Below are 17669 nucleotides of genomic sequence, written 5' to 3'. Positions count from 1 at the left end.
CTCCATTTTCATCACTATCACTTCTATGCTTTGTGGCTGATTGCAAACCCCATGGAACTGATCCAACTTTGCCTTTTTCTTTTGAGTGTTTTATAATATTCCATATCATAGATTCAAGATTCCGTCATTTATTTTAGAGGTTCCATGGCCCCATTTGTATCAATTACATCAAATTTTTTATCCTAATGTAACAATCATCTTCTTTTTTGAGTTGGCAGTATTTCACACTTACTAGCTGTGACCCTGGGCAAGTCATGCCCTGTTTGTCTGTTTCTTCATTTATAAAACGGGGATAATAATAGCACCTTGCTCCCAGGGTTGTTGTGAGGATCAAATGAGATATTTGTAAAGCACTTAGCAGTGCCTGGAATATAGTAGGCACTATATAGATGTTAGCTATTATTGTTAGTAATGGCACAAATATATATTCAACATTTTGTTTTAGTGAAGAACTAGAAACTGATGTCATATGGGGAATGGCTAAATAAATTACAGCAGAGGAGTGTGATGGAATATTTTTACAAGGTTAAGGAATGACAAAAGGGACTGATACAGAAAAACCTCAGAGGACTTGTAGAATCTAATACAAACAGAAGTGAGCAAAACCAGAGGAAAAATTATACAATATTGTATAAGGAAAGGGAAATAACTCTGATACTTTAACGTACCAGTCATGACTCTAGAAGACTGAAGAGGCATCTTATGTTTCCCACCTCTTGGCAGACAGGTGATGGACTAGAAGTGTAGAATGAAACAAATTTTCATACACAGTCAGTGTGTGGATTTATCTCGTTTAGCCATACTGATTTGAAACAAATGGGGGAGGGGGGATATTGGAGGTTGGGGATCTAGGGTTTTAGCAGGTGACATGGGTAATGAGAGTGGTTATCACCCAAAAAGAAAAGTCTCTTCATATGAAGAGATGTTCATGTTTGTGGATGACAGTCAAGTTAATAGAAACTTTTTTAAAATGTACAAAGTCATTTCAAGCTCAGAAAGAATTACCAGGAATCAAATTTTATTTTTGCAGACTTTACAAATCAAAAGGAATCTATGAGAATCTTTCCCTCTTCCCACTTAGCTACAACTTTAAAACACTGAAGTATTTCAAGAAATTCTTTGTAAAATAAGGAGCTGTATATCATTTTCTCTTGAACATTTTTGCAGTTTTTATACTCTTAAAAGTGATTTGCAGACAAAAATTACAATTCCAGTTAACTTTGTTCTCATCAGTTTCAAGGGCTCATTTTGAACCTTCAAGAAGAAAAGATATCTGCTAAAGCTGATTAACATAAGTTGAAATTCAAATTCAAAAATTTTCTGAATGTGTCTTACAGGTATGGATCTAACTTAGTAACTACTATTGACCCCATTTACTGGAATAAAGTGAGTAATGAAGTAACAAGGTAAACAAAAACTTTATTGAAAAACTGATTTTACTTTTCACGCAATCAGGTTGGTGAAATAAAACAAAAGAATGAGAGCCATAAGTTAGGAGAAATGTTGTAATTCAAGAATTTCTAGCTTCTTTAAGTTGCTAAGGGATCTCAGGAAACAAAAAACTAAACTTAAATATAGCTGGAATGTTTAAAGAAGTCCTAAAAGAAGCTTATTGAGTTAAAAAGATATCAGTTATCCTTAAGTCATCAGTATTTTTGTCTATAGTTTATCACATGCAGTAGACTGATAAAAGAAATATGATTCAACACACTTACATTTTTTATTTAGCCAGACAAGACAGGTTTCTTAAAAAACAACAGATAACATTTCTATTGGGTTCATCTTCCACATACAGAGTTCTTCAAAACAGAAACAAATGCTTTTGATCAGGTAACATGTGCAAAGGCAAACAAATGAAGTAGTCAAAGTGTAATAAAAAGGATAATTTCAATGTTTTTTAGAAAAATTTATTCCCCTAGATATTCAAGATGTTATTAAAAGACCTCTAAATCAAGAGAATGATCAATCTCGAAGGTTTCTTCTGCATCTAACTTTCTTTCTCCATTTCCTTCCTGGGAATCATCCAGAGAAGCCAATGCCTCATTTGTGTCACTTGCAAAAGTTTCTCGAGATGCATCATCATATTCTTGAAGATTAAGACCTTTAATAGCCTGCTTCATCTTTTTCCCCAAGACTTGTATTCTCCTTTTCTTAGCAGCCTTTTTATTTTCATATTCCTTTTGGTTTTCAATATAGAAAATTTCCTTTAAAAAAGACACATGAACTTTGTTAAAATATATTATTTTTCTGGTAGTAATAGATTTCTAAATAGAAAAATAAAGGGGGAAGCACCATTGATTTAAAATTTAAAGACAAGTAAACTCTTTTTAACATTACCAATCAACAAAGATGAAAGTCTAGAGGTAATCTATAGGTTTGGTTATTTAGAAATTCCAATATATGTAACAGTCACACAGCACTGCCATTCTGAGACATCTTTTCAATTATACCTTGAAATGAAACTTGTGGCAATGATCAAATACACTTATTATAGGGAAAAATTTCATTGCTGTGAAAAATTACAATAATATACTTGTATAAATAAGGGAGATACATATGCTTCATTGAGAAAATTCATTGTTTAAAAAAAAAAACCAACAACAAAAAACCATTACCTGAAGTTATTACAAAAACATTAAAAACTAAGAATGAATTGAAGGTGGTGATAAATGCTAAAACTAGCAAGAAAACAACAACAAAAAGACCCATTAAAACTTTTTCAGCTGTGCTAGAGGTTAACAGTAAGATCAATGAAGTCAGGACAACTCTTATTTTGCCCATCACCTTTTCAAAGAACTATTTTTGGAACTGGGAAGATTATCTGGGAGTTGAAATTCATAGTAATGAGGAAGATAAAATAAAAGTCACCAGGCCCAGAACTATCCTGGAGTACTAAAAGAATTGGATTAGTGAGAGCCACTGTAAGTGATCCCTGAAAAAACATGAAGAATGGGAGACATATGGTAAGATTTGAGATGGCCAAAAACATGAGTTTTCAAACTGGTGAAGATGACTTAGACTTTAGCAAATTTTTAAAATGTATTATATTAAAGGGATGGTGTGAACATTTAAAAAGAGAAGAAGCAGATAATCACTGAGAGCCAAATGGTTTTATCAAGAACAAGCTATGCCAAACTTACCTACTTGCCTTTTTTGACAGGATTACTGGACAGGTAGATCAGGGAAGACACTTAGACTTAATATACCTAGATTTCAGCAAAGTATTTAACAAAGTCTCTCATGATATCCTTGTGGACAAGATGGAGACATCTAGGCAAGGTAATAAAATATTTTGGTGTATTTAGAACCAGGTGAATGATCAGACTTAAAGAGTAGTCATTAAAAATATAAACTTGGACTCAAGTTTTTAATGAAATGTCCCAGGGAGCCATCCTTTTAAACACTTTTGTCAATGACTTGAATGAAGGCATAGACAACATACTTATCAAATTTGGAAACGACATGAAGGTGAGGATAACTAACATGTGAGATGACATAAATTAAAGATCCAGAAAGATCTTACACTAAAATTACAGGCCAAATTTAAAAGCTAAAACTTAATAGGAATAAATGTGAAGTCCTATATGCGCCCTTTTAAAAAAGGGCAATGATGGCTGTGCATCTCTAAGTAAATCACCTAACCTCTCAGTGCCCCAGGCAACTTCTTAAGATTATAAAGTTGCAGAGCAGGTGCATTAGTAGGAGTTTCCCCCTTCAGAACTCCCTGCATCAATGTCCCAAAAAAACTTTAAGGAAATAAACAGTATAAAATGGGCTAGGTACAGCTAGACAACAGTTTACATGAAAAGATCAGGGGGTTTAGTGGACTTCACATTCCAAGTCAACAATGTGACATGACAGCTAAATAAACTAATGTGATCTGAGGTTCCATTAAGGAAGGCAGTTTTTTAAAATGAGGGAGGCAATAGTTCCATCATATCCTAGCCTGGTCAGACCACATCTGGAGTAGTATCTATAGTTCTGGGTACAACATTTTATGAAGAACATTAAGTATCCAGGAGAGTGGTAAGGATGGTGGGAGCCATGCTATGTAAAGACTGGCTATAGGAATTAGGGATGTTTAGTGCAGAAGAGATTAGGAGCTATGTGTAAAAAGATGCAAGGAGACAAATTTTGGTTCAATGTAAAGAAAAACTTCCAAACAGAGCTGTCCAAACTGTTAAGAGTTAGTAGGTTCAGTGAAGGTCTTTCAAACAAAGCCAACTATCATGGAGATTACTGTTCAGCCAAAGAAAGGCTGGATTAGGTGACCTTTGAGGTCTTTTCAATTTTGTGGTTTTGATAATGTGTCTCAAAACATAGAAGAGGGGCTGGGGTTGAAAAATTGGAAATACTGGGAGGTCAGCATGGATTTGAGAGGGATGAACTCTAATTTTCAAATATTCTCAATTCACTTCAAACACCCCAAAACCCACGTAAATTTTCAAGCTACCCACAACAACAAAACCACTCGGATTCAGGAACAAAGAGAAAGATAGGGATGGTGAAGAGTATCTGAAGCTTCTTGGAATTCAAGGCTTCTTTTAAATTGCTAATTCACCACAGCAAAGCTATACCTCATAGCCTGGTTCAAGCTCCAATTTCTGTAAACAGGGAGCACAAATTCTCCAATACCACAATCATTTAACAAATTTTCTTTACAACAATTTTGATATCTTACTTTGATTACAATAGGAAATACTTTACTAGTATCAAGTAAAAAATGACTAGTAGAAGTGGTTGGAAGAACTGAATTTTAAGAGAAATAATACCACCACCTTTTACACATATGGTACAGTTTCATTTGTTCCTTACAACAGAGAAGCAATATGATCCAGTGGATAAATACTTAGAGCAAGGATCTGAATTCAATATGATCATGGGCAAGTCTCAGGACTTTTATTTCCTCTAAAATGTGATAACCTGTTTTACAGAGGCTGTTATAGATGAGGATGTACATGAAGATCAAATCTTAAGGCATTCTATAGCTGTAAGCTATTACCATTATTATAATAACCATGTAACATATTATTTCCATTTTTCAGATGAGGTCTAAGTAACCTGGCCAAAATGACAGAGCTACAAAGTGGTAGAACTAGGATTAGAATCCAGGTCTTTTGGTTCCCAATGGAGGTTTTTTCTACTATACCACTCTGCCTGGTCTAAAAAAGCCCAGCTTTTTACCATAAATCATCCTTACAACAAATATTTGCCCAATATGCACACAGCAGGATGTCCACTTTGGAAGTATATGAAAAATGGATACAATCCCTTAACATCAAGGATCAAGTTGCAAAAATGAAACTAATACTGAAGAAAGAACAAGGAAACAATTCATTGCCAAAATACCAAGGTGTAAGGTATGGTCGGGGAACCTGTGGTCTTGAGGCCACCACACGTGGCACTGTAAGGTAATTCAGGAGAGTTCAGTGTAAGATAAAATACAGAAGAAGGCTTTAGCAGGGGCAGATGTGAGCTATACCTTAGAGGACTGCTAGGTTTTCCAGAGGCAGTGGAGAGGAAAACTGGAATAAAGACAGGAGACAGCAGGTCTGAGGGAACAGTGGGAATTAAATGTGGATAGGAAGGGTCAAGCATACAATGGACAGACTTGAAATCTACACAAAGAATTTTAATTTTTACCTTAATTTGTGCCTCAGTGATGCTTGGTGTGTTTTTCAGAAGATTCAGATAAACTCCACCTGGTGTTCTTCTTCTGCTACCATTCTACAAAAAAGAATATGAGAAGTATAATGTATTGTACTATATACTGTATTTTAAGGCATTTAGGTGATCCAGTGGATACTGCACTGGGTCTGAAGTCAGGAAAACCTGAGTTCAGATCTGATCTTAGACATTTCCTGGGTATGTGACCCTAGCCACTTAACCTGTTTTCTAACCTGAAAAATGGTAATAACAACATCACCTACCCCAAAGGGTTGTTGTGAGGATCAAATGAGATAATATTTGTTAAGTGCTTATCACGGTGCCTGTCACAGGTGCAATATGAATGCTTATTCCCTTCTTGTGTTGCTGACAGGATTCTATACAGTTTAGTACTTAATTACTCCCTAATTATTTCTTCACTGTTAATTTTGTTTCTCAATTTGAGAATAAGTTCCTGGAAATCAACCAGTCAACCAGTATTTATTAAGCAGCCACTATGTGCTAGGAACTGTGCAAAGAGCTTGGGGATACAAAGAAAGGTAAAAGGCTGCTGTCCTTGCTCACAACAAACAACTAGGTACAAACTAGACATGTACAGATAAATTTGGGGCAGTCACAGAGGAAAGACACTAAGATTAAAGCTGACTGGGAAAAGTTTCTTTCGGAAGATGGCACTTTAACGGAAACTTGAAGGAAGCCAGGGAAACTAGGAGGCTAGTATCCTCTGGTTCTCATTAAAATCTGACTCCCTCCTGATGAACCAGTCTCCCTGGCCACTCCTGGCACTGGTTGTACTCTCACTCACACCCCACTGTTTACTGACCTTCATTACACTCTCCTTCCTTCCTCAGTGAGTTCAGTGCCTGGCTCAGTCTTCCTCTCTTCCCCAACTCCTGCCCTGATACTAAAACGTTTCAATACATGTATTGTTACTTTATCAAACACACTCAGCTCCTTATTACTTAACATATCATTTCCAATGATCTACTCCTCCACTCCAACTCAGGAACACAAAAAGATGGGTTACACCATTGATTTCTGTCATCACTGACACATGTACCACTTTATGAAATTCCCTTATCTGATCACATTGTCTTGCCATTCCATCTCACTCTCTGCCTTGCAACTCTAAATCCTGCTCTTTGTATGCACAGCAACCTCCAATTCCTTAGCCTGTCTTTCCTAGACCACCTGTCTTACACTAACTATACTCTTTTCCCTTCATCTTCACCCGTGGATGAGTCAGGTCAATTCTACACTGTATTCTTCTCAAGTCCCTTGCCCCTTTATCAGAAGATCTTGTCCTGCCAAAGCCCAGTCTCGGATTTCTCTCACCTTCCACTGCTTTTGTTCCTATTATGCTGATGAATGAAGCTGGAGGAAATCAAAAACCATGCTGACTGGGTCCAATATAACTTTATGATACATAATCGCAACTGGGCTATCACTGGAGCAAAGTAGTCCTTTGATATGCCTACACTAGCCACACTCTTTTCCCCATTTTGACCCCTTGGTCAACCTGTTCAACTCTGTACTGTCCTCTTGAGTCCCATGTGTCTTGAGCTCCTTGAGTCTCCATCCTCAAAAAATCCTCATTTAATCCTTATATCCCACAGTATTACCCTATTTCTCTTCTGCCCTTTGTGGCTAAACTTCTTGAAAAGGTTCTCTACAATAGCTGCCTCCAGTTTCTCTTTTCTTCTCTCTCACTCTCCTCTTACTCCCTTATATAATCCAGTTTTTGAGTTCATCATTCCACTAAAAAATCTCTAAAGTTACCAGAGATCTCTTAATTGCCAAATCCAATGGCCTTTTCTCAGTCTTCATTCTTCTTGACCTCTCAGTAGCCTCTGACACTGCTGATTACCTTGTTTTCTTTGATACTTTCATTCTAGGTTTTTGGAACACTACTCTCTCCTGGTTTGCCTCCTATCTGTATGACAGTCCTCTTCTTCTTCAGTCTGCCTTGTTAGATCATCATCATGTCAGGTCCACTAATCAGGGGAGTCTCTCAAGGCCCCTTCCTGGGGTGTCTTTTCTATTGCCTCTATACAATTTCACCTGGTGATCTCTTCAGCTCCCATGGAGTTCTTTCTAACTTCCCTGTTAGTCTTCCAAGTCTGCTTGGTCATTGTTTGGGCCCTGATTGACTCAGTGAATGTAGACAGGAATTGTTTCTGTTTTGGCCAAAAACTCCCAGGGTCTTCCCTTCCCAGTTTGAGGGTGTTTTGGGGCCATTGTTTGCCTCTTTTATTAAGCTTTAATCACTGAATGGGCACTACCACAGTCAAACCCAGACATCTTAAAGACCTTAGCTTGAAAAGGCCAAGGTCTCCCACCGCATCCTGGGCCATCTTCAGTCCTGATGTGTATCTGAGCCACTGAACCCAGATGGCTCTGGAGGAGAAAGTAAAGCTTGTGATTTTGCACAGCCCTTCCTCACTTAAATCCAATTCACTCGCACGTCATGACATCACCTCTAGGATGTCTGGGTCCTCTTCAAGAACAAAGGACAAACAACCACTTCGCTATTACTGCTGAAGGTACCACCAGCCTCCCAGTCAACTAGGTGGACAATCTAGGTGTCATCCTTGATTCCTCTCACTCTCTATATCCAGTATGTTGCCAAGGCCTGCTGATTTTAGCTTTGTAATGTCTCTCAAATATACTCTCTTTTCAGAGGTGGCCACTACCCTAATCCAGGCTCTCATCACCTCATGGCTGAACTATTGTAATAGCCTGCTGATTGGTTTCCATGCCATAAATCTTTCCTCCCTAAAGCCTATCCTCTACTCAGTGGCCAAAGTGATCTTCCTAAGTATCACTGCACCCCTCTTCCCCAACCATTCAATAAACTCCAGTGGTTCCCCATTACCTCTAAGATCAAATATAAAATGCTGTTTGGCATTCAAAACCCTTTATGACCTGCCCCTACCCCTACCCCTTTACCTTTCCAGTCTTCTAATACCTCATTCTCCACCACTTATTCTTCAATCCAGTGATAGTGGCCTTCTTACACAAAACGCTCTTCTAACTCCAAACATTTTTACTGGCTAGAATTTTCTCATCATTTCCTCCCCTTTGTTTCCCTGGTTTCCTTCAAGTCTTAACTAAAATCCCACCTTACAGAAAAAAAAAAACCCTTTAATTCCCCTCAATTCCAATGCCTTCCCTTTATCAATTATCTCCAATTTATCTTCTATATGGCTTGTTTGTATAATTGTTTTCATGTTTTCCTTGAGAGCAGGGATTGTCTTTCAACTTTCTTTGTATCCCAAGTACTTAGTACAGTGCTGGGCATTTAGTAAGCACTTAATACATTTTTTCTTTTTCTAGAATTAATTTATTTTTAATTTTCAGCAATCACTTCCATAAGCTTTTGAGTTTTAAATTTTCTCCCCCTCCTTCCCCAAGAAGGCATGCAATCTGATATAGACTCTACTGCATTCCTATTAAACATGTTTTCACATTAGTCATGTTGCAAAGAAGAATTTGAACCAGTAAGAGGAACCACAAGAAAGAAGAAACAAAACAGAACAAGAAAAAAAGGAGCAAATAGTATGCTTTGATCTGCATTCAAACTCCATAGTTCTTTCTCTGGATGTGGATAGCATTTTCCATCATGAGACTTTTGGAGATGTCTTAGATCCTTGCATTGCTGAGTAGAGCTAAGTCTATCAAAGTCAGTTATCCTACAATGTGGCTGTTACTGTGTACAAGTTCTCCTGGTTCTGCTCAGCATCAGTTCATACAAGTCTTTCCAAGTTTTTCTGAATTCTACTTCCTCATCACTTCTAGCACAGTAGTATTCCATTACATTCACATACTATAACTTGTTCACAGCCATTCCCCAATTGATGAGCATCCCCTCAATTTCCAATTCTTTGCCACCACAGAAAGAACTGCTATAAATATTTTTGTACATATGGGTCCTCTTCCCATTTTTATGATCTCTTTGGGATACAGCCCTGGAAGTGCTATTGCTGGGTCAAAGGGTATGCACATTTTTATAGCCCTTTGGGCATAGTTCCAAATTGTTCTCCAAAACGGTTGGATCTATTCTCAATTTCATCAAAAAATGCATTAGTGTTCCAATTTTCCCACATCCATTCCAACCACTTAATTTTTACTGACTGACCAACTGAATGAAACAGCATAAACCAAGGGCACACAAATCCAGCCCAGATATTTCCTCTACAAGTGTGCAGAACTCAGTCTTTGGGAAGTAGGCTGGAAGAATGAGCAAACAAAAAAAGAATCCTACCATAAAGAGCAATAATGGTGACAGTGGTGCTTAAGACATCAACCCAAAAGAAGAAAATGACTCCAAATCATCTACAATCAAAACCTCAAAGAAAAACGTGTCATGAGTAAAAGTTAAATTAAAATTCCTAGAACAGATGAAGTAGAAATTTGAAAAATTTTAAAAATGATTTTTATAAATCAAATGGATACACTAAAAGAAAACATTATTAACGAAATGAAAGCAGGAGTCAAGATAGAGTAGTATGAAGGATAGCCTAGCTCTTGCAGCATACTTCCTCCACAAAGACCTAGAAAAACCCCAAACTAAGTACTGATCCAGAAATCCAAGAAAAAAAATCACAATGAGTCATTTTTTCAGCCCAGATTGGCTTAGGGAGATAGAAGACTTAATGAAACTAGGGACAGAGTGTGGCCAGAGGTGGAATATTCTTGAAACAGAGACTGAAAGAAGAGGTTATAAAGCTCAGGGCATCAAAACCTCATGAAGGTGTGGGAACAAGTGCTGACTGATAGTCTTTTCATTTAATATCCAGTTCTGGGTCACCGACCCAGGGCAGACTGAGGAGGGCATCTGTGCCCAAAATTGATGTTCTAGTGTAAGGAGTAATTTCGGGTACTGAGCAATGTACTGAGTGAGGAACAAGTTCAGAAACAGGCAGTTACTATGTAGCTTTGACACCAGGAACAGAGTAAAATTATCAGTTCTAGCCTTCAGCCCAGTTTGAAGCCTGCAGTGGAATAATCAAGGCAGGAATCCAAGATCAAAAGAGAACTTAGAGTTCTATTACTCTGAACAGAGCTTCCCAGCTGAGTCCAGCAACTGTCTACCAGAACTTTTCCAAACAGAGACTGCTCAATGGAGTGTTGCTCAGACTCAAAGAAAGGTCAGGCTCACAGACCAAAAGGGCAGTGATCCAACTTAGTCTGGCTTGCGAAAGTTTTCAGGTTCTCAGCCCGACCTGTCCTTAAAATCCTAGAATAACAGAACATTCAATATCCCAAGAAAGCTTTTTTTTTTTTGGTCCAAGAGGACAAAAGTAAGTATCCATATTCCCACTAGAAGCATGCAGAGCCCAGCTACAACATAAAGTCCAAAGTAAAGAAGGAGGCTAGCAGAATAAACAAAGGAAAAAAAAAAATACCACCACAGCCAGGTCAGGAAAATCTGAGTTCAAACATGGCTTCAGTCATTTACCAGCTATGTGACCCTTGGCAAACCACTTAACCTGCCTGTCTCAGTTTCCTCAACTGTAAAATGGGGATAACAACAGCATCTATCTCACAGGGTGGCTGTGAAGATCAAATGAGATATTTGTAATAGCACTTGGCACAGAGTAGGCACTTAATAAAAGTTTGTTTCCTTCTTTCATAAATCGATATTATAGTGATAGGCACGGTTCAACACACAAACCCCAAAAAAGAAGACTCCTAAACATTTACCGGCAATATCTCAAAGAAAAATACAATTTGGGCACAAGTTCAACCAGAATTCTTAGAAGAGATGAAGGAAGTTAAACAAACAAACAAACAAACAAAAAGCTAAAAAATTCTTTTAAAAAAACAAATAAGAGAACTAAAGGAAAGAATGGGGAAAAAAGGAGAGCTATGGAAGAAAAATTTGGAAAGAGAAGTTATATCTTGGAATAAGAGGTACAAAACCTTATTTAAGAAACAAAAAATACTCCCTGAAAAATTAAAACAGACCAAATAGAAGCCAGTAAGTATGAAACAATTAAGAAATGCTTAGAGAAAGTCAAAAGACTGGGGGAAGAAAAAGAAAATTCAAGTTATCTCATGGTAAAGACAAATGACCTAGAAAACAGATCAAGGAAAGATATTTTAAGAATCACTTTGCTACTGTAAAGCCATTACCAAAAAAACACAAAACAGGACGACAACAACAACAACACAAAAACTTTATGGAATCCTACCATCCCTGGTAGAAACAGTCCTTTCTTTTCTCTCTTTTACCACCAAACTTCTAGAAAAAGCCATCTATGCTCATTGTCTCCACTTATTCTCATCCATTTTTTCAAACTTTTTCAATCTGGCTTCTAATCTCATCACTCAACTGAAACTGCCCTCTCAAAAGTTCCGTGATCTCGTCAAATCCAACCTTTTATTAATCCATATCCCTACCGACCTCTCTGCAACATTTGACACTTTCACCAGTTTTAATTGTACCTTTTGGCCTAATTAAGTTGACGATCAATGACTGAGTACTAATTCTAAAGTGAATTCCACATCAATGGTAAATAAATAACTGGAGGCAAAGTTTGTCCAAGCAATAGAAAAACAAAGAAAAAAGTAGACTGTTTATCTTACCATTATTAAAAGTCCACCATTTTGTTCAACTTCTGCAGTTTCCATCAGAAGCTCAATTGCTTTTTTGTTTCCAATTATTCTTACTACTCGGGCTATCAGATCTTTCTTTGGTTCCTGAAGCCTACAAAAGGAGCACATAAAGTAATATTAACCTTACTGTTTGTTTTATAGTGGTTGAAAAATAATTCTCCTGTACGTGAATGCACAGAAAATTATCTTGCATATATTATCTTGTTTTAAATTATTTTTTTCAATTATCAAGCATTTTTTTCTCCCTCCCACAACACCCCCTTAGCACTGTAGAAAGAAAGAAAAAAATAACTTGTAACAAATATGTAGAGTCAAACAAAACAAATTCTTATATTGACCATGTCCAACAATGTGTATTTCATTCTGCTAATTTTAGTCTATCTCCCATGTCAGGATGTGGGTAGCATTCTTCATCAGAAGTTTTCTAGAATAATTTTGTATATTTTCCTTCCTTTTTTTTTAATATAATTTATTTATTTTTAGTTTTCAACATTCACTTCCACAAGATTTTGAGTTTTAAATTTTCTCTTCCTCCCCAAGATGGCATATAATATGATATAGGCTCTACTTGTATATTCATATTAAGCATATTTTCACATTAGTCATGATGTATAGAAGAATTAGAACTAATGGGAGGAACCACCAGAAAGAAGAAATAAAACAAAACAACAAAGGAAAAGGAGAGCAAATAGTATGCTTCCATCTGCATTCAGACTCCATGGTTCTTTTTCTGGAGGCGAATAGCATTTTCTATCCCGAGTCTTTTGGAGCTGTCTTAGATTTTTGCATTGCTAAGACCCAAGTCTATCAAAGTCAGTCATGGAACAATGTGGCTGTTACTGTGTACAATGTTCTCCTGGTTCTGCTCACTTCACTCAACATCAGTCCATACAAGTCTTTCCAGGTTTTTCTGAAGTCCTCCAGCTCATCATTTCTTATAGCACAGTAGTATTCCATTACATTCACATACTATTACTTGTTCAGCCATTCCCCAATTGATGAGCATCCCCTCAATTTCCAATTCTTTGTCACCACAGAAAGAACTGCTATAAATATTTTTGTACATGTGGATCCTTTTCCCATTTTTATGATCTCTTTGGGATACAGCCCTAGGCTTGGTATTGCTGGGTCAAAGGGTGCATATTTTTTTAAAAGTATTTAAAAATAAGCACGAACATTAACTTTTTAAGCCACATATGCAAAGAAATGGAAATATTTCTAAAATCTCAAACAATAACATAACCTCTTGGGGCAACTGTAAAATGAAGTTATATCACACAATCTTTAGCTCTAAAATTTTATGATTCTATCTCTACTACCAATTTCTCCCCCATATTCTAATTTTTTTAAACTGGTACTACCACTGAAAACTGACAAATGAAGGGGTGGAGAACCTATGGCCTAGAGGCCACAGGTTCCTCACCCCTGCAGAGCAATCATACTCCTAACATTTTTTTTCTTACTCTCCATCAAATTTAGAATTATGACAAATGAAAAGTTTGAGAGACATAGTTTCTGGGTAATTAATGATCAATTTATTAATTATGGCTAGCAAATAATCAATAAAATTAGGTCAATGGCCCTCCTGGAAGTCAAAGACAAACCTTGGAGGCCCGGAATGCTTAAATACCTTTGGAGAAGGGGTTGTCTTTGACAGGTAGCAATCGACTCTGACTGGTTAACAAGGAGAAAAGGAATATTGTCATTATAATTTCCTAGGCTTATTTTAATGAGGAACTGGGGACACTAGGAAAGCCTTCTTGCTGAAGATGGCATTTAAGCTGTCATGAAGGAAGCCAAGAAAACTAGGAGGAAGAGGTGAGGAAAGGGAGCATTCCAGAAATAGTGGTTAAGTAGAAAGGCCCAGAGAGACAGTGTAATGAGTGAGGAACAGCACGTAGACTGATATAGCAAGTACATGGGAAGAAGTATAAGATGACAGAGAAAATAGAGAGGGAATAGGTTGTGAAGACGTTTATTAGGCAGACTGGATTTGAAGATGACTCTAGAGCTAACAGGAAATCACTGTAGTTTAATGAGTAGGAAGGTGATATGCACAAACCCATTTTGGCAGTCGAGCAGAGCTGAAAGAGGGAGAGCACTTAGAAAGCTATTGAAATAGTTCAGGCAAAAGGTAATAAGGGCAGTAGCTGTGAGAGTAGTGCATGTACACTAGAGATGTGGTAGAGGTAGAAATGACAAGATATAGCAACAGAATGACTCTGAAATGTGAGGAGTTAAGAATGACACTGAAGTTTCTTAGCTGAGTGAACAGGGTGATGGTACCATCAATAGTAATAAGGAAATTAGGAAGAAGGGAGTTTGGGAGAAAAATTCCATTTTGGATATGTTAAATTTGATATCCAGGTCAAGATGTCCAAGAGGGCACCTGGTTATATGAGACTGGCACTCAAGAGAGACTAGGGAGAATGAGCTCGAGTGAGTGAGTGAGCGAATGGGTGGGTACATGTGTGCACGTGTGGGTGTAGAAACATCTACAAAGAGATGATAGTCGAATGAAAGGGAGTGATGAGATGAGCAAAAAAGATAGTATTGAGGGAAAAGAGAAGAGGCCTCAGGATACAAAAGAGATAGAAAACTTAAATCTAATTATTTTTATAACCTTTTGTTGTATATTGATAAGCAAATACATGATCAAACTTACTGAATTCAAAGTCTGACAAATTGTTCCACAGGATCCTGTTCAAATTTATGTACATCCATTAAAGTTCCTGCCATGTCTTCCCTTAACATCAAGTTTAAAAAATAATAACACATAATCATGTTCCTATAGAGACATATAATTACAGTTTACTTATTTAATGCAAAATCATTTAAAATCTTAAACCAAAATGGTAACTATATACACACTCGGGCAGCTAGGTGGTTCAGTGATACAATGTCTGCCTTGGAGTCAGGAAGACTAGAGTTCAAATTGAGTCTCGCACATTTACTAGTTGTGGGACCCTGGGCAAGTCACTTAACCTTGTGTGCCTCTATCTCCTCATCTGTAAAATAAGGTGGAGAAGGAAATGGCAAACCACTCCAGTATCTTTGCCAAGAAAATCCCAAATAGGGTCATGAAGAGTTGGATAAGACTGAACAACTATATGTACACTTATATTAGGGACATTTTGCTAGGGATGAGACAACTGATCAGATTAATGTGAAGGACATGATAGCTAGTTAAGGACTTACCTGAAAGAAATTTCATCTGCTACTTTTTCTTCAGGATCCTCTTCTGTAATTTCATATCGACCTTTATAGTTCATTTCTATTCTGTTTCCTAGTCTGTCTTTGATAGGTCGTTTCCGTTTCATATGACCTTGTCCATTTTCTTCTTCTTTAGGACCGGCTTTTTTATCATCATGCATATATTCATCTAACTCTTTATCTAGTTTTTCAGTTTTCGATTCCCTCATTATCTTCTTAGCCAGCAAATAATTGTAAGTCTCTGACTGTCTGCTTTTGTCAATGTTGCCCTCCATTCCCAGTATACCAAGTTCATTAGCCACTGCATCTTGACTCTGTTCCTGTAGCACTGCACCCCATATGTTGTTAATCTTCCTCCCTCCCAGAATATGCTGTTTCTGATTGTTCTGTACAAATTGAAAAGGCTCTGGTTTGGGAAGAGGATTAAAACATTTCTGTCTCTTTCGTTTCCAAAGACAGCTGTCATCGTCTGAATCAGAAAAGCTTTCCTCACTTGATTCTACACCCTTAATAGTTCGATAATGTGATACTGGAGAGACTGCAATGCTGCTCTGGAAAGGCCTGAAAGATATATTGCCATCTGGTACTTTCTGTAAATGAATAAAACACAATTAACTTCATAAAAGGTTAACCCCACCCCAATCGTACCACATTAGCATTACCATTTTTTAAAAGAAAATAATCTCACAGCTATATTAAACCTGGTCCACTCTAAAACCGGATGAGACTTCAAAGGAAGTCCGGTGGCCAAACTAGTTTCTAGTTTTCAGAAATTTCATATGGGATTTGACAATTTAAAAAATATAAAACACTACTGCCTGGGCAATATGTCTCATTAATAACATTTCCTCCTTAACAAAAACCACAGAACTATAATCTGGGCTTGTTGGCTCTAATGTGAATTCTTGCAATAGATTTTTTAAAATTGCTGCTAGCATATTTGAAAATGAAAGGCTAAATAACAGCCATTTAAACTAACCTTTCTCTTGGAGAGTCTTCTCTTTTGTGTTTAAAACAGTTCCCTTTAGGCTAGTCCGTGGTTGTTTCCGTATTAGATGAAAAATGCCTGTGGGGCAGTGATCCTGACTATTCTACATTTAATACCATGACATCCAAGAGAGGGCACGAGCTTAAAATAATCACTGATTAAGCTTGTCTGACCATCATGTGTAGCCTTAAAAAAATACCCCACACTAAAACTTTACTAATCCACGTCAGTAAAATACCTGATAAAAGGCATTAACTGGATTTTGTTGTTTAACACAAATTATTTAATAAGCAACAGTAAGTATACAGAATTTCTTCACTCATGTCATTTGTCTGAGCTGCAGAAGCACATCCCTCTCCACACTCCCAAGAACCTTCTAACGTTTAGTTCAGGAATTAAGACATCAAATAGCACAAATTAAGGGCTAAAATGTGTGGTGCAGAAAAATCCTGTCGATATGCTCCTTGGAGCCTGTAAGGCTCGGGAGGGCATCTGTGACTTCGACACTGGAGCAACTCCCAGAAGAGGAGAGTCACTCCATCATTGCAGCGTGGCATCTATTCAGCAGACCGGAGTCTAGCAGAGCTGCCCCGCAGTACTGAGGGTTAAGGGAACTCCCACAGCCAGGACGCTGGGGCGCGCGGTAGCATCTCCCGGACTTCAAGGCCGCCCGCACCACGCCGCTTGTCCCCAGAACGCGAGGAACAAACGCTCGCTGATCTACTGGAGCGCGGGGTCCGCAGGGCCCGGTTCTCCCCGCGCCGGCCGGGAGCGGGGCAGGGGTGACAGGGTGACGCGACCCTCTCCCCGCCCTCCCCCGCCACGGGGGCTGCAGGGGCTGCTCGCTATTCCTTACCGTGTCCGTCATGTCAGAATCCGACTCGGAGAGCTCGCCGTCTTCCATGCCCCGAACGTCGAGCGCCATTTTCCCCTCTGAGGAGAAACCGTACCGGAGGCCACTTCCGGCAGCACGGCAGGAAGTAGTTCCGCCAAGTCCAGTTCCTTTTCCTCCTCTCCCGCTGCGGCTAGTGCGGAGAGAAGGACCAGGTTCGCGCCCGTTCTTCGCTCCTCCCCCGCCCCTACCCCCCTGCAGACGACACCACCCCCCGCTCCTGCAGGTCACGCTCCCTACAGGCCCTGCCACTCCCCGCCCCCTGCAGGCCACCCCACTCCCCGCCCC

General features: G+C 38.3%; 1 protein-coding gene across 1 annotated transcript; it reads right to left on the bottom strand.

Annotated features, from left to right (window-relative positions):
• Nucleotides 1–1001: 1001 nt before the first annotated feature.
• PHAX (phosphorylated adaptor for RNA export) lies at nt 1002–17527 on the bottom strand. The gene is made up of 5 exons (XM_027869194.1): nt 17346–17527; nt 15487–16091; nt 12259–12379; nt 5644–5727; nt 1002–2204 (listed from the first exon to the last, which is right to left on the bottom strand). Exons 1-5 carry the CDS (start codon nt 17412–17414, stop codon nt 1935–1937), a joined length of 1149 nt encoding a protein of 382 aa, XP_027724995.1. The 5' UTR covers nt 17415–17527; the 3' UTR covers nt 1002–1934.
• Between the last annotated feature and the right edge of the window lie 142 nt (nt 17528–17669).

This window comes from Vombatus ursinus, unplaced genomic scaffold (assembly GCF_900497805.2).
Source record: "Vombatus ursinus unplaced genomic scaffold, bare-nosed wombat genome assembly UNPS02014792.1, whole genome shotgun sequence".
NCBI classification, from domain to species: Eukaryota; Metazoa; Chordata; class Mammalia; order Diprotodontia; family Vombatidae; genus Vombatus; species Vombatus ursinus.
Note: the sequence above shows the minus strand (reverse complement) of the source record. Positions and strands in the feature narration are given on the sequence as shown.